The 27,655-nt window shown below is 37.3% G+C and overlaps 1 protein-coding gene across 1 annotated transcript in view; it reads right to left on the reverse strand.

The window, feature by feature from the left end:
- The window catches only part of LOC140229002 (RUN and FYVE domain-containing protein 2-like), a 68,857-nt gene extending 54,628 nt beyond the window's left edge, over positions 1-14,229 (reverse strand). The window contains exon 1 of the mRNA XM_072309264.1: positions 14,043-14,229. Coding sequence (XP_072165365.1) covers positions 14,043-14,229 — 187 coding nt within the window. The remainder of the gene's footprint in view (positions 1-14,042) is intronic.
- Positions 14,230-27,655: the final 13,426 nt, after the last annotated feature.

The raw sequence follows: 27,655 nt of genomic DNA on the forward strand, positions 1-27,655 counted from the left end.
TTCTACGAAAGCCGAAGCACGTTCAGCCGCAGAGAGGGGCAGACACTTTCACGCATGAAACTACATAGGGCAGCTGCGCGACCTTTACATACCCCGAGAAATTGAACGCATGAAATTAAGTCCGACATACAAACGGCGACAGCGCACTACTCCGTCATCGTATCATCAGGAGATTCTGGGAGGTGATTTTTCTGCATTTTCGTGATATTCATTGAGAAATTCAGGTACGATTGTGGAATAATTTTTTATTATAAGAGCATCACAAATTTTCGTGCGCGATATCTAGACCCCTCAACTATACATGTACATGTCGTATGCCGTTAGTGTATGGTGAGTGCTCATCGCGAAATCAGGCATCCCGCTTAAAGGGGCCGTGCTTGCTACTCCCAACCTGTCCCGATTATGCGATGAATACTGTAGTATGAATTTAGACATGAATTGGGATCACTCCCATGAACAGGGCTGTGTTGATTAAACAATTACTATAGATGTTATCAGAGGTATCTGATAGGCATATATATTTGCTCTTTAGTGAATGGTCTCACATACATGTAGCAATAGTTGGTAAACAGAGGACTCGCCAAGTTGCATGTCTTCCTAAATAATAAATATCAGGATTGGTTTTCAAGAGTGGAACTTTAGGTGCGGGTGAAGTGAAAATTTATGTTTACAAGAGATCACATTTTATTGCTAAATGATGCATCTTTTGGATGGAAACATGATTTAACCAAAGCACAAGAAACTTCAATGATAATGTGAAAATGTCTGAAGTTTGCAGTAAAGAAAACCTCAGAATATCAGAGTTTAATAGGCTTATGACACAATTGCACTGACGTGAGAGCAGACATACAAAATATTAGGAAAAATTCATATCCTGCAGCAAAAGGATGTTTCTGACAAGATGGTAAAGCAACCTACTCTGTCAATTCATACTTCTACAAGCTGTTTGCTTTTCTGCTTTTTCACACAAAGGGAGATAACACTCAATTTCATAAGACTCCCTCTGAAGTAAATTAATTTAACCAATCAGAATACAACTAAAGAGTGATATGAATTTATGAATTACGAGCAAAGAAAAACAATTAATAATACTCACTGACATAGCTGAGTAATACTGGACAAGAGATACATCCTCTCAGAAGTTAACAAATTATTGAAGATATGACTGTTCTGATTTTTGGAATAAGCCTCATGCCAGAGAGGCCCATGTAGTCCAGTTGAGTTCCTGGATATTGGTTTCCCATCAAGCATACATCAGATAACAAGTATTGGTCAAAGTATTATTTCAAATAGGGATGCCGCTGTCTCAGCTGCACTACAAGCATTCCTACGTTTTAACTGACCAGTCTGAGATGTGTGGGGTGTTTTTCCGGAACTGTAGTTATTGTGAAGGATTCTAGGTCAACTGACTCTTATTACAGGGTTGCTTAAACATCTCAGAACAAAATATCCCCTAAAACAATGGAAGGCAAAGGTATACAAAAATCCATTAAAATGGTATACAAATAATGAATGTTTATGAGTGCAATGGACAGAATATTTCATGAGGTGAAAGATGAAATGATCCATTCAACGAGGCGCAGCCGAGTTGAATGGATCAAACATTTCATCTTTCACCTCATGAAATATTCTGTCCATTGCACGAATGAAAAACATTTAAATTATTTGTTTTATATCATAATGCCTAAAATAGATCCTTGTCATTTGATGTTTTATTAATTTAGAAACAAGAGAGGATCTGAGATTGCGAGAGTGCTCACTGAGCGCTCTATGCTAGCGCGGTGGTGATTGCATACACACACTGTAAACGCAAGCGCGTTTGACACGCGCAGTGTGCCGGGCTCTCAGCGAGCGTGCTATGGAGCAAATCGTATGGATCCAAAATTGCACGGTAAATGGATCTACAATTGCACGGACGATGACGTCATAGTGAAATGGGCAGAATGATCAATGTCAAACAACCAATCAAATGAGAAGGATCTCTTCAGGCGTTATATAATATCCTATATTACTGGGGTTTCTGAAAACTGCAACCTACTGATGACTGTGATGGCATGCAAATGGTTATCAACCAAGTGATGGTTCTCTATGGTCTACAATGCTCTTTCAGAAAGCCCTGCAATAATTATTACCATCAGGTATTCGAACACTGACAGGTAGCTAGTGCTAGGACTCAAATAAGACGGATACCTTCATGTACAGCCTCTACCAGGATACACCAGACTGAACTTGAACTCCTCATTTCCCATTTCAGTCCAGAACATTATCCACTACACCAAATAATATACACACACAAACAATCAAAAAGAAAGATAGCTAGATGGATGGATAGATGGATCGATGCAATAGACAGATAGATGGATTATGTATGGATGACACTGATCCGAGGATTGATTTCCCACAAGGTGGCCGCATTGTGCCACACCGGGATATTCATCATGCATTCTCCATACGTGTGTGGGACACTGCAGTAATGGCAGATCGTGCTACCAAGTCCGATCAGTGCATAAAGAGGCACAGTCTCTATGGTAACTGTGCAGTGCTTTAATACTTCTTTGATTCATGATTACCTGTCAGAATTCCCTCTCCCTTCTTTCCACCTCCATCTCTCACTCTCTTTCTCTTCATCTTCTTTTCTCCTGGCACCCTTTCTCATTCCATCCATCCCATAGCATTCTGACCTCTGTATCTGCCACTCCCCTTTTAGAAAACAAATGGGTTGGAACACTTTTTAAGTGAAACATTCAATTTCAATTCCTCTCCCTTCTCATCTTTAGATAAAGTAATGACATATGCTTCACATTCTTCAATGAAGTTTTTAACATCATGCACATCATTCAAGACAGCCCATCAACCATTATCACCATTTCCCCACAACCTTTCTCTGCAGTGACAACTGAAGGGGATTTGAACCATCAACATACCTTCTTCCGCCGGAGACTGGAGTTGGGGCGACATGTTCAGATCCCCTAGCTCACGCAAACACAGCCACTCCCCGTCCACCGACACGCGAAAGTTGCACAGATACAGAGTTTCCGACGTCATGTTTGCCTCCTCTGATGGGCCCTTGCGAAAGACACTATCCAAAGGCCTGGTGTGGACTGAACGATTTGCCTTGACCGCAAGGGAAACCTTGCATTGAAATCTTGAATTTTGATGGGCCTTTTCCTTATACTAACAACAATTTTACACTACATACAAAGTGAGGAGTGGTGTAGCAGCAAAATTCCAAAGCCTCAAGAACTTGGTGATCATAAGTGGTGTATCCAGATGTTCTCTTTTCCGAGCAAACTCTATCTGATGCAAATGACTGATTTTTGACAGGGACAAGCTCTGACAAGCATGCAGCGAGACAAAAAAATGGCCTCAAACGTCAAGTTGCGCTCATTCCTCTAGCCATGTGCACACTTCGTCTTGCTCCAGAAATTTGTCTCAGCTTTAAAAGACTCGGTTATTGACTAACTGCACTGTCTGACAACAGCTGCATCGTACCCTCAAGTGAATGTGCCGATACAAGTTCTGCTTGTTTGGTTCAGATCTCCTATATCAGTTTTAGTTAACTGTGCATCTTCACGGCTTTGACTGGTTTCTACTTCCTTGTGGCAAAAAGGAGAAAGTTCTATCATTCAACAACTGAATAAGGGATGCTGAAGTTCATGGTTCTACTCAAGCCGTTACTGTATAATGCACCGGCATAATCACGAGGTGGGCGTCCCCTTTTTCTTGGTGAAACGTCACCTACCTCTTCAGCTGAACCCAGCGAATGTGGACAAGGACGGCAGCAAACCAGGGATGGTGGGACGGTGGCGAGTGAGAAAGCATCCAGACTCATTCACAGGCAACCTCCATCCCACAGCTCATATGGTAATGTTTTCAGGCGACACGCCAAGTCGACATAGGAGATGGGGAAAAGCAACCTAGCATGCACACACACGCACACACAAAAAAAAAAACACACTCCCAGATAGACATAGACGCCAAAGCATGCACACACACACACACACACACACACACTTCCACACACCCAGACACCTCCCATGGTGTGTATGAGTATCGCTCTTAAAATGCTGAGCTGGGAGTTTACTACACATTAATTTCTTCCTGCTCAAGCCACCTTCCACTCAATACACAGCTCTAATTCACATTTTCTCACTAATGATGATTAGTACATCTGATGAAATATCCCCCCCCCCCCCAATTCACAATTCATTCTCAAACTGCAACTCATTATTTCCTTCTCCTATTCATTTTTGGCCTTTTATAAACGGTACACGTAGACGAGGTATTGGGAAATTTGGTATGAAAAGAAAAGCTACATTGTATGTGTACACAACAAGCAAAGTTTTCTCGCAACATTACACTTCTGCTATTGTAATCGCTCTCATCTCATAGTCATTCCCCACTAGTGTAGTATGAAAATTGAAAGTGCAAGCTAAACTCCTCCACTGGACTTTTGATATTCACAAGAGTTTTAATCAGGAAATTCCTTATGACTTAATGGCTGTATTAATTGCTGCCACTCATCCTACTGCAAATGATTTAGATAATTTGGAAAACTGTCAATTTTTTTTTTTTTTTTTTTCATCTAGATCGCGGCTTTGACTTGTACATAAATTTGTACATTCTATGGTCAAGTAATTGTCCAGGAACAGAGGCATGAGCTACTGTATACACTTTATACTTCGAAAGGTTCTTATGTTTGCAAATTTTGCATGTCGGTTGCTATTTGCAGATTTTTAAACACATGAATACACAAACTCTGATCCCGACATGAATGCGACGTGTATGCATGCATTTCTCCAGCCAGCCCTCTACTCCAATTTCGCGAATTCAATCACTTGCAAAATTGTTGGAAAGTGCGGATACGCAAAAAAAAATTATACTCCCTACATATGTGGTATATACATTTTTACATTGTACATGAACATACAGATGCACCTCCTCACTACTGCTTCTCTTCACATGAAGTCATTTGAATACATTATGCTGTGGGGGATGCATTTTGTCTACAGCTACAAGGGAAAAGCAAATTACCACTTTCACTCCAATTGTAGGTACATGTCCATTTCACCAGGACAGGCTATAGATATCTAGGTTGATCCATCACACATAAATGGAGTGTGAAATTAGAATATCACACTCGTTGACCATAGCACACACGTCTTGAATAAACCACAGTGCTCCCTCGCTCATTTGCCACGTCCAAATTGCAGTTTCTATGTACTCCCTTGTCTAGCCCACGACTACACTTGTGAAAACAGCCCAGAAAAGAGCGAGTGGAAAGAGAGAAGAAATGGGATGGAGGAAGGAATAAAAGGAGATGGAGAGAAAAGGAAGAGTGAGAGAAGGAGAGGAGGAGAGAGAGAAGGAGAGGGGGAGAGAGAGAGAGAGAAATGGGAGGGGCTGAGGAGGGAAACACAATTCTATACCAGTGGAGAGTGCATGTGTGTCTCAGTCTCAAAACTACAGTTGTTTTTCTGCATTGTCGCCTTCCAGTTTTACAACACCGCAACCTGCTTTTCGATTACTAGTAACTCACTGCACACAAATACACCATAATATGACTTCATACTTTTACATCTACTCTCTGTTTATTTTACCAGCTGTGTACTAAGAACTGGCCCTGAATGGGTTGATAATAATGTCTATGGCATCAGAGCTACCAAGTCTCACGCATTCTGCGTGAGACTCAAGCATTTAGGGGCCATCTCACGATCTCACGCATGGCACCCATTTTTCTCACGCATCGGGCGAAGTCTGCAACTTGGACCTATAATAATGAGCATAGCTCAAAAGATTAAAGTGATAGTTGCAATTGAAGGTATATTTCCCTTTTGTCTTTCAAAGTAAGTAAAAAATAGTCATAAGTATGCACTTGATAGCACCATTAAGAGCTAAAAATTGAAAACCGTGAAAACCGTGGGAGGCCACAGGGGGAAAAACCCCTCCCACACCCTCGCTCGCGCGCACATTCGCGCGCCAAGATGCCGAGTCATGAAAATCTCACTCATAAAAATGTTTTGAACTTGACATCCCTGTGGCATGCATAGACACACATGATTCCACTAAATTTTCCATAATAAATGAAAGTTTTACCGAAGCAATAATATGCAATCTACAGCTTAGTGCAACTGTCATGAACAAGACATCCATACCATGCTGGCTATAATTGGATAATGTGTCACATATAAGAAAAAAAAATAATGTAACTGGATTTTTCTTTTATTGACTCTGGACATTGATAGCATCAAAGAAAATGGGGAAGATATCACATTACTGGAAAAATGGCACCATCATTATGGAACAATCTCCCCCCCCCCCCCCAACATAAGATGTATTACACATTTCGAGATATTGAATGCTGTGTCAAAAACTCATCTTTTTGATAATTATTGGCTATGTTAGTGATAAATGAAAATGAATATGGACATTTTTGTATGATTTTGTTTTCATATGTTGTACACACATAGATACTTAGTGACATCTTCAGGTAATTATATGTTTTTACAATTATTATTGTTATTATCATTATTATCATCATCATCACTATTGTTGTTATTATTATCATTAATTCATGTAAATATGTATGGAACAGAATCTACAGTGGACACATCCCATTCATAATACCACACATACACACACACACACACACACACACACACACACACACACCATACCAGCGGGGGAAAAAAATCCTCTATTCCAATCTAGGCACACTGCAATAACATGCAGCATCTGCTCATCTTACCATGATGTGAACACCTTGTACAAGTAGGTATACAGGGGAAAGGATGACCTCTTGTGTTACTCAACTGCAACTTTCATGCACCATTTGAATTTCTAATCCTAAACAACATTTCTTTGGTAAATAGCACTAGTTAAACACTTAATCTCATGGCATTTATATCAACCCCTCTCTCTGCATTAACATTAACATTAACATTAACATTAACATTAACAACAACAGCAGCAGCACCAGCAGCAGCAGCAACAACAATAACCATTGCACAGAAAGATACAGATCCCATGTTTAAATCCGATGACAGGACTTTAGGTACCAAGCAAATGTACATTTGTATGCTAGAAAGGCATGAGTGCAAGCTTCACACAGTCTGGGTGTACATGGTTTGTGTCCTTCTGCTTCTTAGCTGATCATATAATACACATGAACAAAGGTTGAGTGGGGAGTGGCATAAACTCATATGCACATGCATACAATGTAACATAATGCATAAATCAAGCAGAGTTTTTCTGAAACTCAAAGGTCAAATTGAGAATAAAATACATCTACACTTTAAAAACTGCAAAAGGATACACACACAGAAAAAAAAATGACAGAAAACACTGGGGCAATTCATTCTATTTGTGCAATCACAGAGATAGCATTAGCTGACCAGTGTGTTTGCTTGGCTGGTGCAATTTCTACCTTTACCTCTCTCTGAGCTGCAAAGATCACACCACAAATCAACAATATTTGCCATGAGTTGGTGCATTGCAATATAGATTCAGTGGTTCCGTGACATTTGCTCCTCCTAAAATTGCTCCCATGAAATATCTGCACGCTAGGCCAAATATAAATTCTACCCACAAACATAACCCTAACCCCAATCCTAATCCTCACATCAAAATAAACCTAATCCTATCACAACCATAACCCTAACCCTAACCCTAACCCTATTAAGTCCTTGGAGAATAAGACCAAGGCAATTGTTGCAGGTGCAGATGTCACGTCATCAGATTCAGTACTCCAGCATCATAATTTCATTGCTTCTTACATGATGATATTACTCCTGTTTGTTCCAAAAAGAAGTTATGGCTAGAAATGACATTTTTTTCATACAAAACACAGGTACTGTACAATGTACATAGCATGTGATCTGCATAATGAAGTAGTGGGAATAATAATTCCATGAGCTACTTTAAATGTAAATCTTATAATGTATACCATATGTCTTGCAAGGTTTATATTTTCGCAAATATTGTGAATCAGGTGCTATTCGCGAAATAAACAACACGCTAAATCATTAACTCTGATCCGGACATGAATGTGAAGGTGCACGCATGTAATTTTCCGTTCATCACTGTTCATCCCAATCCCGAATTTAACCACTCTTAAAATTGTACAGAAGTCCCGATTTGTGAAAATTTAGACTCACTAAATATATGGTGTATACAGTAAGTAAAATGATCATGGATTCCTTAATACAAATTATAATATGCATGCTCTGTCCCCTATTCCTTTATCAAAAACAAACAAAAACAAACATTTATACAATTGTGTATGGTGAAAATGATGATGCACAGTTTACATTTAACTCTCAAACTAGACATCAATACCAGAGAAAATGTGTGTGGCTCTGTAAGTCACATAATGTTCTGTACCTACATGTATGGGTAAGAAAGGAATATCACAGACAATTCCAGCAAACAAACATAAGACTAGAGCAATTTCAACGTTGCACCATCAACTCGGATTTAAGGCAAAAAATGACATTTTAGCTAAATTTTGGTGACCTTTAATATTAGCCTTTAACTTTTCACCCCAGCCATTTGAAGAGACTGATTGTTTATATTTATACCCTTGTACACCTGCTAAATACTGCTACTGAACATTCCTACAAATGTAACTGAAACTTTGATTAAAGAATGATAGAAATGCCATATTACTCAATAGAGTACAATGACCTTTGACCTACCCAAACAATCATGTTCACATAAATGATTGTCAATTCACTTGTGCCCTGTCCACCAATTCACATAATTACGGGAAATTTCTTAAGTACAAGACACTGGATTTAACATTTCCCCCAAAGTACTGTAGTGACCTTTGACCTTGACCTTTCAACAATTGTCGTTTCATGCAAATAGCTATTTGTCTATCAATACCTGTTCAACAAAGTTTTAGTACCACTGGATATGCCTGGATGAAGTTACACCAAGATACAATTGTATACAATTTCCCCCAAAGGTCACTAACCTTTGACCCTAAGGAATTTTACCCAGAAATCAAATTAGCACTTAATGCAGCATAATGGTTCAGGCAACATGAAATTTTCCTGAATGTTTCTTTGTTTATCACAACGATAAGATCTTCATGTTCATAGTGTAGGTGAGATGGCCAGACAGACTGACAGACAAACAAAAAATATAAAGGCCCCTCAGTCCTTCTGGTGGAGGCATGAATATAGACATGTAAACCTATTGCCATGAAGTACAAATGGATATCATATAAGAGACCATATGTTACAAATTCTCCTAAATAGATAGAATTATATTAGAGATTGAAAATCTGGAATATTATTCATGTGGAAAATCAACTTGAGAACACAGTGTACACTATGACCAAGAGCAACACAGGCATACATTGTCATTTGCATTTTCCCTATGGAAGACAAAAATGTAAATTTGAATTAAACATAGCAAGAAATGTGGCCAGTAGAGGTTAAACAAGAAATGTGACACAGTGGCCTACAAACATATGAACAAAGAGGGCAGAATCACCAAAAACTACAGGAACTTAGTATGACCAGCCATACACAGGCAACATAATAATTTGCAAATGTTCATCTGGTTTGGGTGGCTCTCCAAGGGCTGTAAAAGATGAATCAATGAGGGCAGCACCACCAAAACTGTAAGAAAACCATACAACCTGTAGCTCTCCCACCAAGAATAGATCTCTATATCTACAACACATACGATTTTGTACGTATGCAAGTTAACTTGTACAGGAGCTTTTAAAGCATGTACACAATAGGATCTTCAAAATTTCACCCATTGGCAATGACAGCTAGAACACCGTGGGTACTGTCAATAAAATCATTAGGTGACTGGATTTTTTCTTTTCACAAGACACCTCCAGAGCAAATTTTATGACATCAGGTAAAAAAAAAAAAAAAAATGTGGCCAGTATGACATGCATTATATCCACCTTTAATTTCATGCTAAGCCATTATACAGTGCTTTCTTCAAGGGTATTCTGCGATTATGATATGCCACATATTTTGCAGAAATGATATTGGGACTAGTAGAGAAAATTGACAAGTGCTTAATTCACCATCAGGAACCACTGTGATCAGATAATGAAAATTAAGTATTAACTCTTTTCTAGAGATAATATGTAAGTTGGTGGAAAAAAAAAAACAGACAACAAACATACTGGTATGATGTATCTATGCTATCAGAGGCAGTATATTTTGCAATTTGTAAATTTCAAGAATATTCGTCCAGTTGAACATTTTGTTGGAAAGAAAAAACACATGACACTGTTGGGGCAACAAAATTTTGTATCTCAAAAATATTGATTATTCAGGAGAGCATAAAAAATGGCAACAAACTGGATAGCCTTTATTTTGACATGCCCTGGTGGTTTCATTTTTGGGGTGAAACAGCTAGAATTTGGACAGGACATCACTAGACTGATTGTCTGACAATTAATCTAAAAAAAGGTGATCTTTATCAGAACTTGAGATACGAGTGCTGGGACGATTACGTATCCATTTACCATTCACAGTGATCAAATGTGGTTTCAGAGTGTTCAAGAGGAATACCACAAGAGGGCAGTATTGCTAACTTTGTCCTTTCACTAGATACAATGCAGTCATTGGGATGCTGTAACTATGTCAAGCATTGTCAGAGCATTTACATCTTCTGAAACACACATTCAAAAGTGTTCATACAAATAATTCATATATCTCAAGGAGAGAAGACAAACTAGTACAAGATCTTTTATCTGAACTATCAAATCAACCAGGGTTCATTTACCACTGTGAATTCACACATCACTTTTATGTACTCCATTTTAGGATTCTTCTCTCTCCGTACACTCGACATCTGCACAAATCTACCTGTTAGAAGGATGTTATCATGTTCATCACCTCCACAGATGCATGCATCCTAAGTAATTTGTGTTTTGTATTTAATTTCAGTTTCAAGTCTACGTACTATACACAAGCAGTTTCTTAATTAGGTAATTGAATGTAATTCATTTCTTATGCAAAAACAAATGACACCATGACATAATACCAGTACAATGAATACAGATGCCAACACTTAGATCATATGATCAGAATTAAATGTTGGCAAGAAAGAAATCATATTCAATAAGGATTTTTTTATTATCATTGTCATTGGCACAACCAAGATATCAAATGCAACAAACATCTCACCAAATTGGAATAGAATTGTTGTTATTCACAGGGGCAAATACAATTATCACGAAATTGATGAATTATCATAATTTCATGGAATTATGACAAAAGCATTGCAATTTGGCAGCTCTGTATTTGAAATGAAAGTGAATATAAAAGCTAGATTTTCTCACTTCTCATGTGACAATGATTAACCCATCGATGCCAGTGCAAGTCAATCTTCATTCTTCGAAAGTCAACTTACAGGTATTTCTCCTTAACCTTCACATTCAAAGATAATATCACTGACTACAAAAACTGAGAGACTGAGAGTAATTACCTAAGGACCTGTTTCCTGTGTCAGGAAATCGACCTATCTCTACAATGTTGTAATAGCCCTTCAATGTGTAGGCTAAAAGCACTCTTGGCACTGCTTCATTCAATGGTCACTGTACTGTATGTCATTCCATATAAGAAGTGTAAAGCCTAGAAAAGAAAGTAATTCTAAATGAAAATGTGTGCAGGAACTGCCAAACAGTATAGACTATCAAATATTTCTCAAATTTATGTCTACTCTTGTGTATCAAACTGGTCTATCATCTGACATGTAAGAACAGAATCGCATTCGTCACTGATGAGTGCTGAATCAATTAGTCCCTACCTACAAGTAAGAAACTAGAAATGTCGCTATGGCGACTGGTATGCCTCCGCCATAATGCATGATTAAATAGGTCTACAGTATGTCTTGACAATGTGTAATGACAGTTTAACTTGACCTTTGACCTTTGAACTTTGACCTCATGACCCAAAACTCTGTCTAGAGAATTTTTTCATTTGGTAGTACATGTATACCTGGTGCACTAAGTTTCAAGAAAATACCTTTGGGCATTGAATAGATATGGGGGAAATAGTGAAATTTTGAGCATTTGACCTTGATCTTTTGACCTTTGACCTCAAGCACGTGCACCCAAGAGTTAATAGGCACAACTTCGCCCACTCATACATACACATGGCAAGTTTCATTAGGATACCTCAAACGGTTTTTGAGTTACGCTGTCCAAAAAATCGATTGCGGATGGACGGAGGGACGGACGGAAGGATGGAAGGACGGACAACCCAAAAACATTAATGCCTCCGGCGACACTTCGTGGCAGAGGCATAAAAATGGGGATAAGAGGAGAGGCCTACTACAGCGAAGTGATAATGAGTGACTAATTTCAAATGAGGTCCCTGATGTCTGTTCCTATCACTTCATGTCACACATTGCATATCCATACCGAGTGTTCTTTTTTATGCAGGCAGCCAGAATTTGTTCTTGGAAAATAAAATCAAGAAGGTTACAGTATCCTAAACTTAACTGAGGAAATAACAGAAATCTGGCAGGAAGGTTACACTCAATAAATGTCAGTGAAAGATATGACTCTAAAAGCATTTTGGTTGGTTTAACTGTACCGGGCAATGTAACTTAAATATAAGGCTTTTTATGCTGTATTATTTGTGGCCTGTATGGGTCTAATTACAATTTTTCAGAAGATCAATATCAAAATGAAGGTTTCTAAATTCTTACACATTGTCTCTGATAAGGAAAACGATGCAACATTCAACAACAACAATAAAGAAAGTTGCCCTATTAATCAATTTACATTTTGCTTTGTGTTTGTTCACTATTTCTTTTATTTGGGGGGGGGGGGTGGGTGGTGGGGAGGGACTCTAAGTATGTTCATTCACAGCTTGCATTGAGCTGCTTCTTAAACTTGAGAATGGGCTGATTTTGCTACAACACACATTTCCCATAGACACTTGCTCGAGTTTGCACATGACTTGTCCTCACACCCCAACTTGTAAAAATGCATTTGCATGCCACTTGACGCAAGCAAATCACCGTATTCACATACTGTCTAGGAGTGGTGGTTGAAGTAATATTTGGTACAGTGTATTCCTTTCAAAAATTATCCCTACCATATCACCATACCAATACTGTACGAGCTGAAATTTTCGCGTACAGATATTTTTGCGAATTGCTAGTTGAGGGACATTTTCGTGTGTTGTTAATTTCGCGGTTGCGAGGGTCGCAAGCGTTTTTGTTTTCGCGCATTGTTATTTTCGATGTTCAAAGCAATTCGCGAAATTCGCGAAAATAAAACCACCACGAAAATTTCGTCTCATACAGTACGCTCACTACACCACACACACCTCATCACTTAACAGTGAGGGCAGCATTCAGTAATGCAATGGTGGCATCAAAACTTTAACAATTCTTAAGTTTGAAAGGTGTATCACTATCAGATTTTCCTCAAACTTCACTGATGTGTTCTAACCCCATCTACAAATTATAATTTACTAGAACACTGAACAAGAAGTTTAACATTCTATTTCTATTGCTGCATTCACTTAATCCATTTTTATATTATGGGTTTCATTCCCCAGCTTTCATATGCCGGTGACACATTATCAACACTAGCATACAAATAAGGTCCAGGGACCAGATAGCTTTTTGTTCACTTTATGGATGTAAATGATTGACATGAAAGGAAATAATTGTAAGTGCAAGTCAACTGAAACACTCTCACCATTGCTCACTGCACTAGGATCTCCCTCGGAGTCCCTGCCCTTGCCTATAGTGAATGTTCGCATTCTCAAACAAGATCCGCAGTATCTACTCACATAAAAATATCAACAACAAAAAAAGAAAACTCCATGCAAAGTGAACGAGCTTCAGATTACAATCCATGGAGTTTTCTGCACAGCACTGGAAGAGAGACAAGTAGACTCTACTATAGTCACATAGAGCTAACGTTTATAGGCATCTCTCTTTCTAACAAATTCTAGCACAATATAATTCCCTGACACAGCATATAAATACACGTATGGGACTAGCTCGATTCCTACGTCAACGTTAACTACAAAGCTGCTTACCTCGTCGTTTCCGTGTTCCAGGCACCACTCTGGATTCTCTCGTTTCCTTTTTCGTACTTTCAGCACGACCCTTTTTACTTTCTTTACCTTTGAACACTATATCATCGTTAGATTGGCGAGGAACACCACTACTCAGAACGATATGGTCAGTAGTGCTACCTGTTGTTGAATCCTTGGAAGTCGCCATCTTGTTTGGAATCTGAGATCGCGATCCGATCGGCCATCCGATGCATGATCACTGGCCCTCCGTATCATCAAGGGTCGCTTTTTGGCGCAACAAGGGGAACTACATGTAGCAAGTTCTATGCAAATGCGTGTGTTGCCTTCATTTGGTCTTGTCTTGATTCATCATACTCTCAACCGACATCACTCATCCTATGGCCAATTAAATATCTAAATACGTGTCATAGATATTTATGTAATAAAATTTCCTCTATTTTTTTTTTCAGTAATAGATTACTCGGATTGTCGGATACGCCCACAAAATAACGACAACAACAAGTTTCAAACCAAGATTCTGTCAGTGACATCACCTGTCAGTCATTTCTAAAGTACCACTACCACCACGGTAATTTATGTTTAACAGTCGAATATACTTTCCCATTGATTTTTTTGTTTGTTTGTTTTTTGTTTTTTTGTGGGCGTATGACAAGTAGGCCCTTAATCTGTACAACAAATAGAAATATTATCACAAAATGACATAGACTTATATTGCACATATTTAAGACATTCTTTCATCCACATACAGTGTATATGAAGTGATGATAATAGTATTCAACATAGGCCTAATGAGTCAATACGAAATGGCCTAATGAGCATGCATTTGAACTGCTCAGTCCCTTTAAAATGCAAAGGCGTTACTTCATTTATACCGACTGCCTGACGACATCAAAACATAACGATAATGAGAACAGTGGTGTTAGACAAAGTATATCTAGAATGTATCTTGAAATTGACATGGGTGGATATGATACGTTTGTTTTTAACGGACAGGTGTGATCTATAGTATAGGCTTCCTAATTGTTTTAGATATGTTGTGTATCATAAGTAGAAATCACAATCCTTACATTTTTTTTTCTTGTTTAGCGGTAAAAAATTAATTCTATTGTGCAATATTTAAGATGGATATATTAATTTTTCACTCTGGGACTCCTCAATTGCTTTGTACTCATTTCAATGCATTCAAACTGTGACTGGTTTCAATCTAAATTATGTAAAATGTCCGCAATTCAGTCTGCGGGCTGCCAAGGATTTTCTTTTATAATAAAACACATTTTCAATTCAAATTCGTTTCAACTCATTCTGCTAGATTGACAACGGGACATTAACATGACTGTGTATAGAGTGAAATCTTGTGAAATGGTTCCATCAACCACGCATCTTTGATAATGGGTTACATTTAATTTAGTGTCTTTTTTTTTATTTCTTCACTTCATTTTATTTTCACAGTTTTTTTTTTTTTTGCCTCATTAATAACACACCCTGCAGGTTTGGTGGAAATTCATTTATCCGTTCTCGAGTTATACACAGACAGACATAGAGACAAACTGGGACAGACAAACAGACAGGCAGATAAGCAGACAGACAGACGGACTGACAAACATGCGGAAACGACATGACCGAAAACATTACCTCCGCTGCTATATAAATTTCACCTATACTGGCGGAGGTAATGAAGCTCACACACCCTCAAGCAAATGGGGCGTTCAGAAAAGAGGAGATTTAAAAGGATTGATTAATCAATTTTGAAGTCAACCAATTACTCTAGAGAGTGAAACTTCGTATTCGAAGTTGGCGAAATGGTTGCCTGGAAGTGACGACATTATCTTTTCTCACCCCTCCCCTTTTCGTTTGTCCCTTTATCTTCCTCTCATTTCCTTTTTCCTTTCTATAGGGCCTATTTCAAATTAGAATTAAAATTTGTTTTCGTTTTCGACAATAACGAATAACGTTATAATATATCTAACTTTCTCCAGAGATAGAAATCGTATAAACGAAACAATGGAAATTTAACAGAGTAAACAATGCTTGCAAAGTTACAGTAAAGATACACTATAATGCCTGAAGTAAAAAGAAATAAAGTGAAATATCAAAGTCAGTGTGAAAAACGGAAGGACCCACTGAAAAGACAACGCTTGTAAAGTGTGGACCCCTCGATACTTCCCCGTTTTTTTATTGTCCATACAAAACAGGTGATACTTTTATGGGACATAATTTATATGTTAGATTGTGGCAATAAACATTGATTTGTACAATCTAGACAAATATATACAACCTAGGGAAAATCTCATTGTTATTCTGCTCTCAAGGCTGCTATGAAATTACAGAAATAAAACGAGATCAAACCAAACCCAAATCATGTCCTAAATGCTTAAACTTGAGCCACTGCCATTTTCATGCACCTTGATGACTATCAGGATCATTGTGCGATCATGTCATGATATCCTTACACAAAGAGTTTGGCGGCAAAAGGGGTTAAGTGCCATAGAAAAAGTAACTCATTCTTTGGACAGAGCAACATAAAACTTTCCCCAATGATCCCTTACTTATTGCGTTACATATTCATGAAATTGTGAAAAAAAGTCCTGTATCTTATTATTTTCTTTGTTTTTAGGAAATGTAAAGCAAAATATATCAAAATGACAAGAAGGGACTTAACTCGTTTTGCAATCAAATTCTTCACATTTTGTGCCAATAATGTGTATATTATATTCGTGTGATTTGGAGTGCTTACTGGTGTGGCAGAATAACTTTAAAAAGTCATAAGTTTAAAAAAAAAAATCTGTAAAAGTCCGCGAACAGTCATTCAGTAGTATTCAGTAGTAGGCCTGTAAAATTTCTTTGGATCAATATTATACTGCAATCCATGTATACAAGACCAAAAAGCATTTCATTTTTTGTTTTCTCACAAAGCACCTATGGTATAAAGAGTTATACTGCCCTCTAAGTCGACCCCTTCGCTTGGACCGACAACTACAGTATGTGGCAAAACTTACTACATCCCCCTCCCCCCCCCCCCCCCCAGCAAAAGCGGCACCGAGGAAACAGCAAGATGCAATAAAATAGACGCAGTAAAAATAGCACAATATTGATTTACACGACTATGTGTCATGTTCATGGACAATGTTTTCTTCTCTTTTTTTATATTCAAAACTCTTTTCTAAAGTTTTGTTGATCGAAATCTTGGCAGTTTCAATGCATGTGTTTACATTGTGTCAACATCGACAATATTAACGTTGTGTAGGGGACCTCCGATACTGTAACTTATTAATTGTGCGATCTGTCTTTATACGTGTTAATTATTAGCTAATCGACAGTGCGCTAAACTGTATGCCATCTACCTATATACCTGTTGTGAACGGGAAGCTACAAGTCGACCCATCGTAATCCATGTCATTTATGAATATGAAGTCACAAAATGGTTTTTAATATTCTACAATATTTTCCTGAAGCCACCAGAGTTCTATAATATACCGTACAATCCTTATACGTCTAGACGTCATAATGTTACAGTGAATTTTTGTGAATCATGTAAAACCAGGAACAATGCATCAGGGAGAAGGGTCGATTTATATGCTATAGCGTTGTGTCATCGATCGTACATCGAACACACAAAACTTAGAGTGTGTGTGTGTGTGTGTGTCTGTGTGTGTGTGTGTGTATATATGTGCGTACGTGTGTGATAGATAGATAGATAGATAGACAGATAGATATATAGTCTTGTGGGATTTGGGGAAAATGTGACTGTTAGAGGCATTTTTTAGTAAAAGTTGGGAACCGGTCTATTTTGTATAATTCAAGTACGCTGAATCCAAAAATTCCGGTTCCCAAGCGGAATTTTGGGTCTAAGAGTATCTAATTTGCATAAACAAAATGGCCGCCAATTTATTGCTTTTTAAGGTGTTTCGATGTTCTCATTTTCATAAATTCTCCCTATACATGCAGAAATAGTAATAATTTCAAAAATTATGGTGCAAAGACAATAGCTAGGCCATCAGTTGTTCATAACTTTCACTTACATATATAAATCAAGAAGTGTAATATGCAAATTAGAGTTGGCGCTGATACAGCAATGCATTACCGCATATATATGCACAGGTATAGTATACCTACGTGTTCACTTCTCTTTTTAATCATTTTAACAAGTTATCGGGCAAACAAAAAGTACTTGGTGTCGCCAGAGTCGAATCAAAATTAATCAATTCAAAAGAATTCAATCAATTCAAAAGAATTGAATTACACTTATGCAAATAATTATCTAGATGCAAATTAGTATACAAGAAGATACATAACTGGCAGGATTCTAGATTCTACGCATTGCCGCAATATAAGGATCTCAATCATGAATCTGGTAATAGTTATCATTGTATCAAGACCGGTTTACGATTCCTAGTGTGATAAAGAGATACAAGAACCAACTTTGAGTATTAAAATAAAACATGCATCTCATTTGCATATTAAATTATGTAAATATTCTTCAATTTTCTCAACATATTTTCCCCTAAAACAAAGTTTTGCTATTAAAATGTACCTTGGCGTAGTGAAAAAAAAAAAATGCTATCGGTCAAACAAAGTGTGCATGGTGTCTCTGAGTCCGAGGAAAATTCAAGTACTGGAATCAGCCAATTCAGAATTAAAAAATGAATAACAATATTTGGAAAAACGTATGCAAATTGGTATGCAAGAGGCTACACTTCGACAGGCTTCGAGATTCTACAACACATTGCCGCGATATGACTCTGAATCATTATAGTTATAATATCAAGACATAAGTTGACGATTCTTTTGTGAAATAAGAGATACAAAAAAAAAAACTATTAGAAATACCCTAATAATCTAATTTGCATATAAATCATAGAAATAGTTGGCCATTTCTATGGATATATTCCCTAAGACAAAGTCTTGCTATCAAAATGTACCTTGGCGTACTAAAATACAGCTAAGTTTTCGGGCAAACAAGTTGCACATTATGATGTCGTCAGAGTTTGAAGTAAATCAAGTACTGGAATCAATCAATAAAGGAGAACTGAATGACACTAATAGGAAATATGTTTGCAAATTGATATTCAAGAGGCCGTAGACCAGGCAGGTGTCGAGATTCTTCAACGCACTGCCGCATTATAAGAATATGTTTCATAATAGTTATTACATCCAGACCTGTTAATGATTCCTGGTGTGATTAAGAGAGAGAGAGAGTAACTACTAAACAACACACATCTATGATCTCATTTGCATAATAAATTAAGCAAATATTTACCCATCTGCCACCAAAACAAGGTTTTGCCATCAAAGTTATCGGGCAATCACATCACTATACATTACTCTATGGATAAGTGCAAGGTCACTTCATCCTTCCATGTACTTTGTCGTTTTCATTGGATAGATTGGTTTATGATTATTTTCAATCTGTTGAATTTAACATCAAGTGGCAACTTTCATAAATCTCGTCATAATTTATGTTTGTTTTTTTATCTCTTCATCTCTTATCTCTTCACCCACTCTGCAAGCTCAAGCAAAAAAAAAATGTAAGAAAAATACTGGTATCTCGGACAGTGTCAGAAACAGAAACGAAGGATGAACTTTGTAATTCTAGTCATCAACACCTTTATATTATTTTGGCTGAAAAAAAAAAACATAATCTGATTCGAAAAGTCTATTTCTCAATCGAGCTAAATTGATCTACATTCATGCAAGGTTTGCATCATCACAATGTTGCTAACAACAATCAGGTCTGGCACAATGAGCAGGATTTTCTTCTTTTTATAATATATATTTTTTTTTAACAGGAGTATTGTCGTTGAACTGCTTCCGCGAGAGTTCAGTATACTTTTTTTCGGTAAAATGGCGGAACATAATTCTGTACCAAAACGAGCTTGTGTGATGCATCTTTTGAACCGAATATAAGTTTATTCTTATAAAGAAGACTGATAACAATCATGTTCTTTGAACCCTTTAGTTTTCTTCTAGTACAAGCAGCATCCTTGATGATTGTGAGTCATTGATCACTTAGAGTTCAATACTGTCAGTATCAGTCTGGTAGAAAAAGCACAACTCCAGTATCTACGGAAGAAGCCCTCTTTAATGTAGCTATCGGATTGATGCTATCTGTCAACGGAACAAAAGTAACTTCATGTTCGCAAGGTGGTGGGAAACTCAGGTCCTCCATGAAAGGATCCATATCCTAATTCTTGGGCAGAAATTCAAATGAAACGTGGATATTAAAAAAACTATACTTGATAAAGCATATAATGAGAGGCAAAATGCCGACCATTTACGTCTGATATGAAGTGAAATCTTCTGTATGTATTAACGTGGTTTCTAACGAGTTTTCATTATTCTTTAGTTCTTACAATCCACTGGAGAGGCCTGTTTGCTGAGAGTGTCATTTCTATGATCTGAATCACACCTGCACAGTGAGATATATCATAAGTCAGACAGACAAGGGAGCGTGGCGTCGTCAGTTAGGAATAAATTGAAATGCATCATACTTGGTGGTTATCACTGGCGGTATGTTATCCACGTATATCAAAAACAAAAATAAAAAGGAACTGGAAGGTGTAAACCCCTTACAGTATTTCGCAGATTGCATTGGCCGAGGAAATTTCAGAGTTCAAACTGTCTTGGAAGCTGACTAAGTTACATTCTTATAACGGATGTAGAAGGATCAAATAGGTAGGTGTGTGCCACGCATCTTTTTTTTTTCCCATTTCTTCTCCCTCACTGCTATTCTAACATCGTTATTTAAGTTTATCATGATAAGGCGCGGTCAGAGTGGCAAAAGATCGCAAACTTTGATATCGCGAAGTCTTCACGATCTTTTGTTGTCCGGTCACACTGGCAAGAGATCGAGAAGTTTGGCGATCACAGCATTATAAAATGAAATATCCCTAGCTGTAGTGGGAAGTTTCGCGGAAAGTTTGCAGTCACACGCACTTGAAAAACTTCAAGATCTTAAAGACTGCGATCTTAAAATATTCGATAGTTTGACAATTTGGCCGCGCCTTTTGAGATCTTGGAGATCGCGATCTTAAACTTCTTGATCTTTAGCCAGTGCTATTATACAAGCTTACCTTTCCAATGGATCCTTCTCCAGTCTTATATATAGATAATTTCATCCAACGTACTTACAACATAATTTTGTTTATTCATTGGGGCATCGGTAATGTTTGTTGTGACATTAAAGGTATTTTCGTCGACTTTCAAGAAAAATAAAACGCTTCAAGAGAAAATAGAATAAAACCACCTATCCCATTTCAACCTATGGACGAATGTTTGCTATATAATAATATGTAATCATTTATATAATAATGATTACCATGGTTAAATGGGACTCTAGAATTTCCGTGCTAATGCTACAGATTTGCATAATGGAACAATACAATAAGGGATGTTGTATATAAACAAAATGGCATTGATCGATGGCATCCCCCACCCTTCAAAAGGGATCATACAGTTTTTGTTGAGACCTAATTTCAGGTTTTTAACCTTTTTTGGTGAGATAATGAGAAACCTTTAATGAAATATGAAAGAGCATGTAAAACATGAGGGATTCAACATTTATTTGATGAAAATTGGTTTTGAAATGGCGGAGATATCCAAAAAAGAGTGATTCTTATGTGTGGGACCCACACTTTATTGCGATCGCTTTGTTTTACTTTGTTTTTGGATGTTACAGTCATTCCAAACCCGATTTTCATCAAATAAACTTTGAATTCCTCTTAAAATGATATGTTCTGCACAATATCACAAGCGTTTTCTTGGTATCTCGCAAAAAGTGTAAAGCCCAATTCTCATCTCCACCAATACTGTACCATCCCTTGAAAAAGTTGAGTCATGATCCGCGTAGAGAGTTTTCATCAATTCGTTTTGCGATTATCGATGTATGGCAATATTGCAGCTATTTTGTAAATATTATGCAAATCAGATGTTAAAGTTCATTCGATTGAAAAAAAAAACACGTTTTTTTTTATGTTTTTTGTTTTTGCCCTGGCACAATCAATTTTGGTTAAGAATCGGGTTCCTAACTTGAGTTCTTAAAAAAAATCCAAAAGGACCTTTTTAGAGGATTTGAAAAAATAGAATTTTACCAGAGTATATAGGCTATTGAATGAATTGCATGCACATAAAACTCATGAAAGCTACATATATGATTTGCATACCAATTACAATATTTGCATTTATTTTGATACCATACTGAAGAAGGGATTCTGGTTTTTATCTAACCCTCAAAACCTTAAAGTCTATATATCTTGTGTTTTTAACTTCCCTCTCAAGAAAAAAAAAATATATAAAAAATCCTCCAGTGTTAATATCTGGATGTTTCAGTACTAATTTGCATAATTATGAATAGAATATACTATTTACCACCTGAGAAACGTTTATCCCTCAAATTGCTATTTCTATTTTATGTACAAATTATCAAATCACTTTTTTTTCAGCTCGTTTGCAAAGAATTTCGATAAAATGCGTGTACGAAACTGACAATATCTGTGGCTGGGCAGCCATTTTGTTTATGCAAATTAGTTGGTCAAGATCGATGAATTTCAATTGGGAACTGGAGTTTTCCTAACCTTCAAAACCTCAAAGTTTACATATTTAGTATTCAATTTGCCTCTCTAGAAAAAAAAATGTCAAGATTACTCTTTCGGTGTTAATGTATATACATATATATATATATATATATATATATGCATATTTCAGTCCTAATTTACATAATTATGAATAAAACATACTATTCACCACCTGAGAAACGTTTATTGATAATTCTATTCTCTGCACAAACATTTCAAATCACTTTTTTCCAGCTCGTTTGCAAAGAATTTCTAAAAAATGCGTATCTAAACTGATAATTTCTGTGACTTGGCAGCCATTTTGTTTATGCAAATTAGATGGTCAAGATCGGCGAATTTCGCTTGGGAACCGGATTTTTCGGATTCAGCATACTCAAATTAGGTATAAGAGACCAGTTCCCAACTTTTACTCAAAAATGCCTCTAACACCATTTCAGAGAGCCCTTTTTCAGAAATCCCACTAGACTAATAGAGACAGAAAGATAGATAGATAGATAAGATATAATAGAAAGATAGGGAAGGAGGGGAGAAAGAAAGAAAGAATGAGAGAGAGAGAGGGAGAGAGATTATTATGAAGCGAAAATGAAACCAAGTACTGGTAAATAGATCCACAATGCTGATTTCTATCGACTGTTAATCGAGTATGCCCATTTACCAATGTGTGAGCGACGTTGAAACTCTCTCTTTCTCTGAATGTAATGCTAAATATCTGTGAAATTAGTTTTTCGGATGATCCAATTTTGCCCCTAGCAGTAAACTGACTCCGTAACTCAGCATGAATATCATATTCTAGCTGACGATGCCCTCCAGAGCATATTAGAGTGTCTTTATTATTTCAAGGTTTCTTTCCTTTTTTCTTCCTCTTCTGTCAACGTTTATCTCTCCTTCCCTCCCTCTCTCCCTCTCCTTCTTTCTCTCTCTCTCTCTCTCTTGTTTAGCTACTACTTCTTTAAATTTGCATGATGTTTAAGAAAGGAGAAAAATCTTTGAATAAGAAGTAAAACTATCCCTTTGACGTTAAAAGAAAAGAAAAAATAGAGGAGGGATTAGGAAATATGTCAAGACAAGGTAAACGTTATACAGCGCTCACTTTTTGTACCATGTGGATAGTTTTCACCAGCCGTCATTTCCACTGGTTGGAATACAGCGGACGATTCTTGTGACTCTAGCATGCCTGGAAACACTGCACGTTCGACACCAGTCGGTGCCATCAGCAGTAGTTCGTTTTCCTGGTTCTATGGGATGACCCATGATACGTGCTATGTGGAAGATCCGTTAGCCAGAAAGATAAGGGGACGTTTATGACTTGCTTATACGAATATCGACAATTTGTCATGTTTGTTGTATAGACCAGCAACTTCTCATTGGACAACTCATGTTACATGGCAGCATCTACATAGGTAGAATGACTGTGAGATATTGCAATCATTGAAGCCACCTTACGTAGAAAAATGTGGAAGTATTCGGAATAAACAGGACGAAACGTCGAGACCAACGCGGAATATTGTTTTAGTGGTCGCATTGTGGTATCTTTCCAGAGATACATTCAGTGTCTCAACTTTATGTGGACCAACTAACAGAGGGTAAGTCTTTTTGTCGTGATTTAGACAATTCCTGCCTTGTGTTGGTATTAATAACTCGAATCAATGAATGAATGTTCTTATATCTGATCGTTGCATGGGATATGCTGAGCTGGTAAATGTAACTACACTGTATAGCGATATCATTATGTTTCATATATCTATACATTCGTATTCATATTTTTACTTCAACCCGTCCCGCTTGGCCGAACTATGTTTTCACCCGGGGAGATATCAAGTCCACTTTTTCATTGTAAAAAAAAAAAAAAACTGTAATTTTATATCAAAATGTGAGAAGATTATAGATTATGAAGTTTCTATTGATGAGATGGTGTTGTTTCTAGTGAAGCAGTTCTGAAAGTAGTCCGACCAGACGCCGTGCGACATTCTGTGTACAGCGACAGGGCTGTGTATTAATAGTCATTTTAAAAGTGGAAGATCGTATAAAACAAACAAAACAAAAGAGATAATGTAGTGTCTTCCGTACAGAATGAGTGAAATATCCCATGTCCACTGAGCGTCGAAGAATTTTGGTAGGTATCTCCTTACCTGGGGCCATCTTCCTCGTCAAGCTTAGCTTATGATGATGGTCCCCTGCATTTCATTTTTATCATTTCCTATCGCTTCCTTTTATATATAATATTCGTTCTTGAAAAAAAAAATGTATGTATGATCCAAACGTTACGAATATTAGCTCTGTAAATGACTATGTAAGTATTTTGTTGATTTGTTGATTTGTATTGATTTTGAAATGCAGAAATAAAAACTAACTGAACTGAACTGAACTGAAGGATATTGTATAGGTATGACAAGTTGGAATTCTGTCTCTCTGTCACTGTGGCAGACTGTACATCGGTATGTTAAATAAGCGTACGATAACGTTCTGAAGTAGATGTATACTTCTGCTATGTTTCCTACGATTTATCTGATTTTTTTTTTGTGTGTGTGTGTGTGAGAAAAATCTTATATTGATGGTTGATTCTGTGCAATGTCTGTTTTGTTCTTTTTTTTTTCTCTCAAAGAGCGCGATAGCATCAGTTCTGTATGGTTTCCGTACGTGTCAAATGTTACGCCAAAGGTTAGGCCTATAAAGTGTGGGGTGTCACGAGATTCATTTGATATAGGCAACGATCTAACTAGACACAGCCCTGTCGCTGTACACAAGTGTAACGGCGTCTGATCGGGCTAGCAACGATCAAGATTTATTATTTTCGGAATTCATTTCCTCAGGTTTCCCCCTTTTTTTCAACACGGACACCAACATCTATAATAGTGGTTCTACTTCTCTCATGTCTTCTGTTGATATCTTCATGTATAGGTTGTCTTATACTATCTATATACGGTAGTTTTCCCACTGTTGTTGTATACCACTGCACATTATGCACTACTATACGACTATACTACTATACTACTGCTATTATTACTACTATGATATACTGATATCACATTATACTAACACTACATTATACAACTATACTGCTGTAGGGGCGGATCCGGGATTTCCGTAAAGGGGGGGGGGGGTGCAAACAATATTTCTGGTGCTACTTCCGGGTTTCATCTCATTTTTTTTCTTTTTATTCCTTTTGTTTTAACAAGAAATAAAGAGGGGGCGCGCGCCCGATGCGCCCCCCTCCGATCCGCCACTGCTACTACTACTATGTTATACTGCATACCACAATTATACTACTGTATACTACTGCTACTACCATGACTACTACTACTACTACATTATACAACAGTTAACTACTGCCAACAATACTTCTTCTTCTTCTTCTTCTGCTTCTTCTTCTTCTACTTTTTTCTTTTTCTTCTTCTTTTTCTTCTTCTTAAAATTTCTACGACTAAAGTTTGTGTTCAATAAATCGTTCCCTTCTAGCAGAACTGTGACCGTGTTAAAGTTCGGCTCTAAATTCAACAAGCACAAAGATTCATATTTTTCTCCCGATGAAGATTGTTCCTTTTAGATTGACTTCAGTCAAAGATGGTACTACATTTTCCTACCTGAATCGTATCCATACCACTTCCTAAACACGTACACACATATACAGTGCAGTCATAAACTGGTTTGTTAATAGGAATCCTCGTGTAGTGAGTGAATATGCCCAAATCGTGTTATGACCGTGCTATAATTTATGTCGTAATAAAACAAATAGACACTCCCATTGCCATTGCCAATTACTCATAGTGCGTCGATTATTCCGAACTATGGTTCCCAGATAGTAAAGATGCTCTATACAGGACTTCCTCTTCTATCGATCACAGTCAAGGATGATTTATTCATTTTATTTTGACGTATCCTAGCAACGGCCACGCACCGTACCCAATTAAAATCGCTCCGTAGATGGACTTGTTGCTCTACACTGACGATGCGTGAAGATGTGTATACCATGCACTCAAGTGCGCTTATTATCTCTGTTAGACGGAACATAAATGACCCCACATACACATGGACATTCATCACTTCGTTAATCAATGCATGCCTCTGTCTATGACATAAGTGTCACAAAAACATTTTAAACATTCTTCCCTGCTTTGATCGTAGGATCTCCACCGCCAGGAAGCCGGGGCAAAACTCAACGCAGTTTTGAAAAATCTATAAATCAAATGCGCATAAGATAAGCATTGTTTTAGATCGAGGAAAATGCATGTGCAGTTGTGGTATGTATTTGTATATCACCGTTCAGACATTAAATTATTTCATTAGCGAAATGCAAGTTTCAATGCGATGCACTTTTAAAGAGAAAGCTAACTTTTTAGCTAATGGATTATGATTTGTACCATCGTCTAGCGTGCACCTTTTACTCATATTTTTCCAGAGTCAAACAGATAATAAGAAACAGAAAGTAACAGAAGACGACATGTATGTCTTACTATAGGCAAGTCAAATGTGTATTAGCCATGTTCTGAGGTTTGCACGCTGCTTATCACTGGCTTTTATTCAATGACGTTGCAATCATCATTTTCGAAACATCTGTATGTACTCATTGCGCTTAATTAGGTGGCGGCGGATCTCGTATTACATGCTTCAAAGTGGTTAAGTTCGCTGAAAGTCCATTCGTTAAGGTCAATCGATAGAATCAGGCCTGGATAGGGATAGGAAAAGGTAACTGTTTAGTTTCCTTGAAGTGACAGCCTAAAAGTTGGTTTGTTTTCAGGAGTCTTCTAAAGTCTCGAGGATGGCCAAACATGCTCAATGAAACATCATAATCGAGAAGGTTCTTTTCAAGACCACACTCACATCAAGAAAGAATACATGGTGTGCCGTGAAACCACCCGCCACTAAACATTATTGCTCATGTGTTTGAAAGGAGATAAACATTAAGTTGTATTCCGCATTTTTCACAATATCACTTCGATTATGAACCCAGGATAGTCAAGGCGACATAGAAATTACATTTTCTCTCTTTTCTTTCCATCTGCAAGATTGCATTGGAGGCAGGAATAAGTCAGAGTTCTTAGGAAC

The sequence above is a fragment of the Diadema setosum genome, chromosome 5 (assembly GCF_964275005.1).
Source record: "Diadema setosum chromosome 5, eeDiaSeto1, whole genome shotgun sequence".
In the NCBI taxonomy this organism is placed as follows: Eukaryota; Metazoa; Echinodermata; class Echinoidea; order Diadematoida; family Diadematidae; genus Diadema; species Diadema setosum.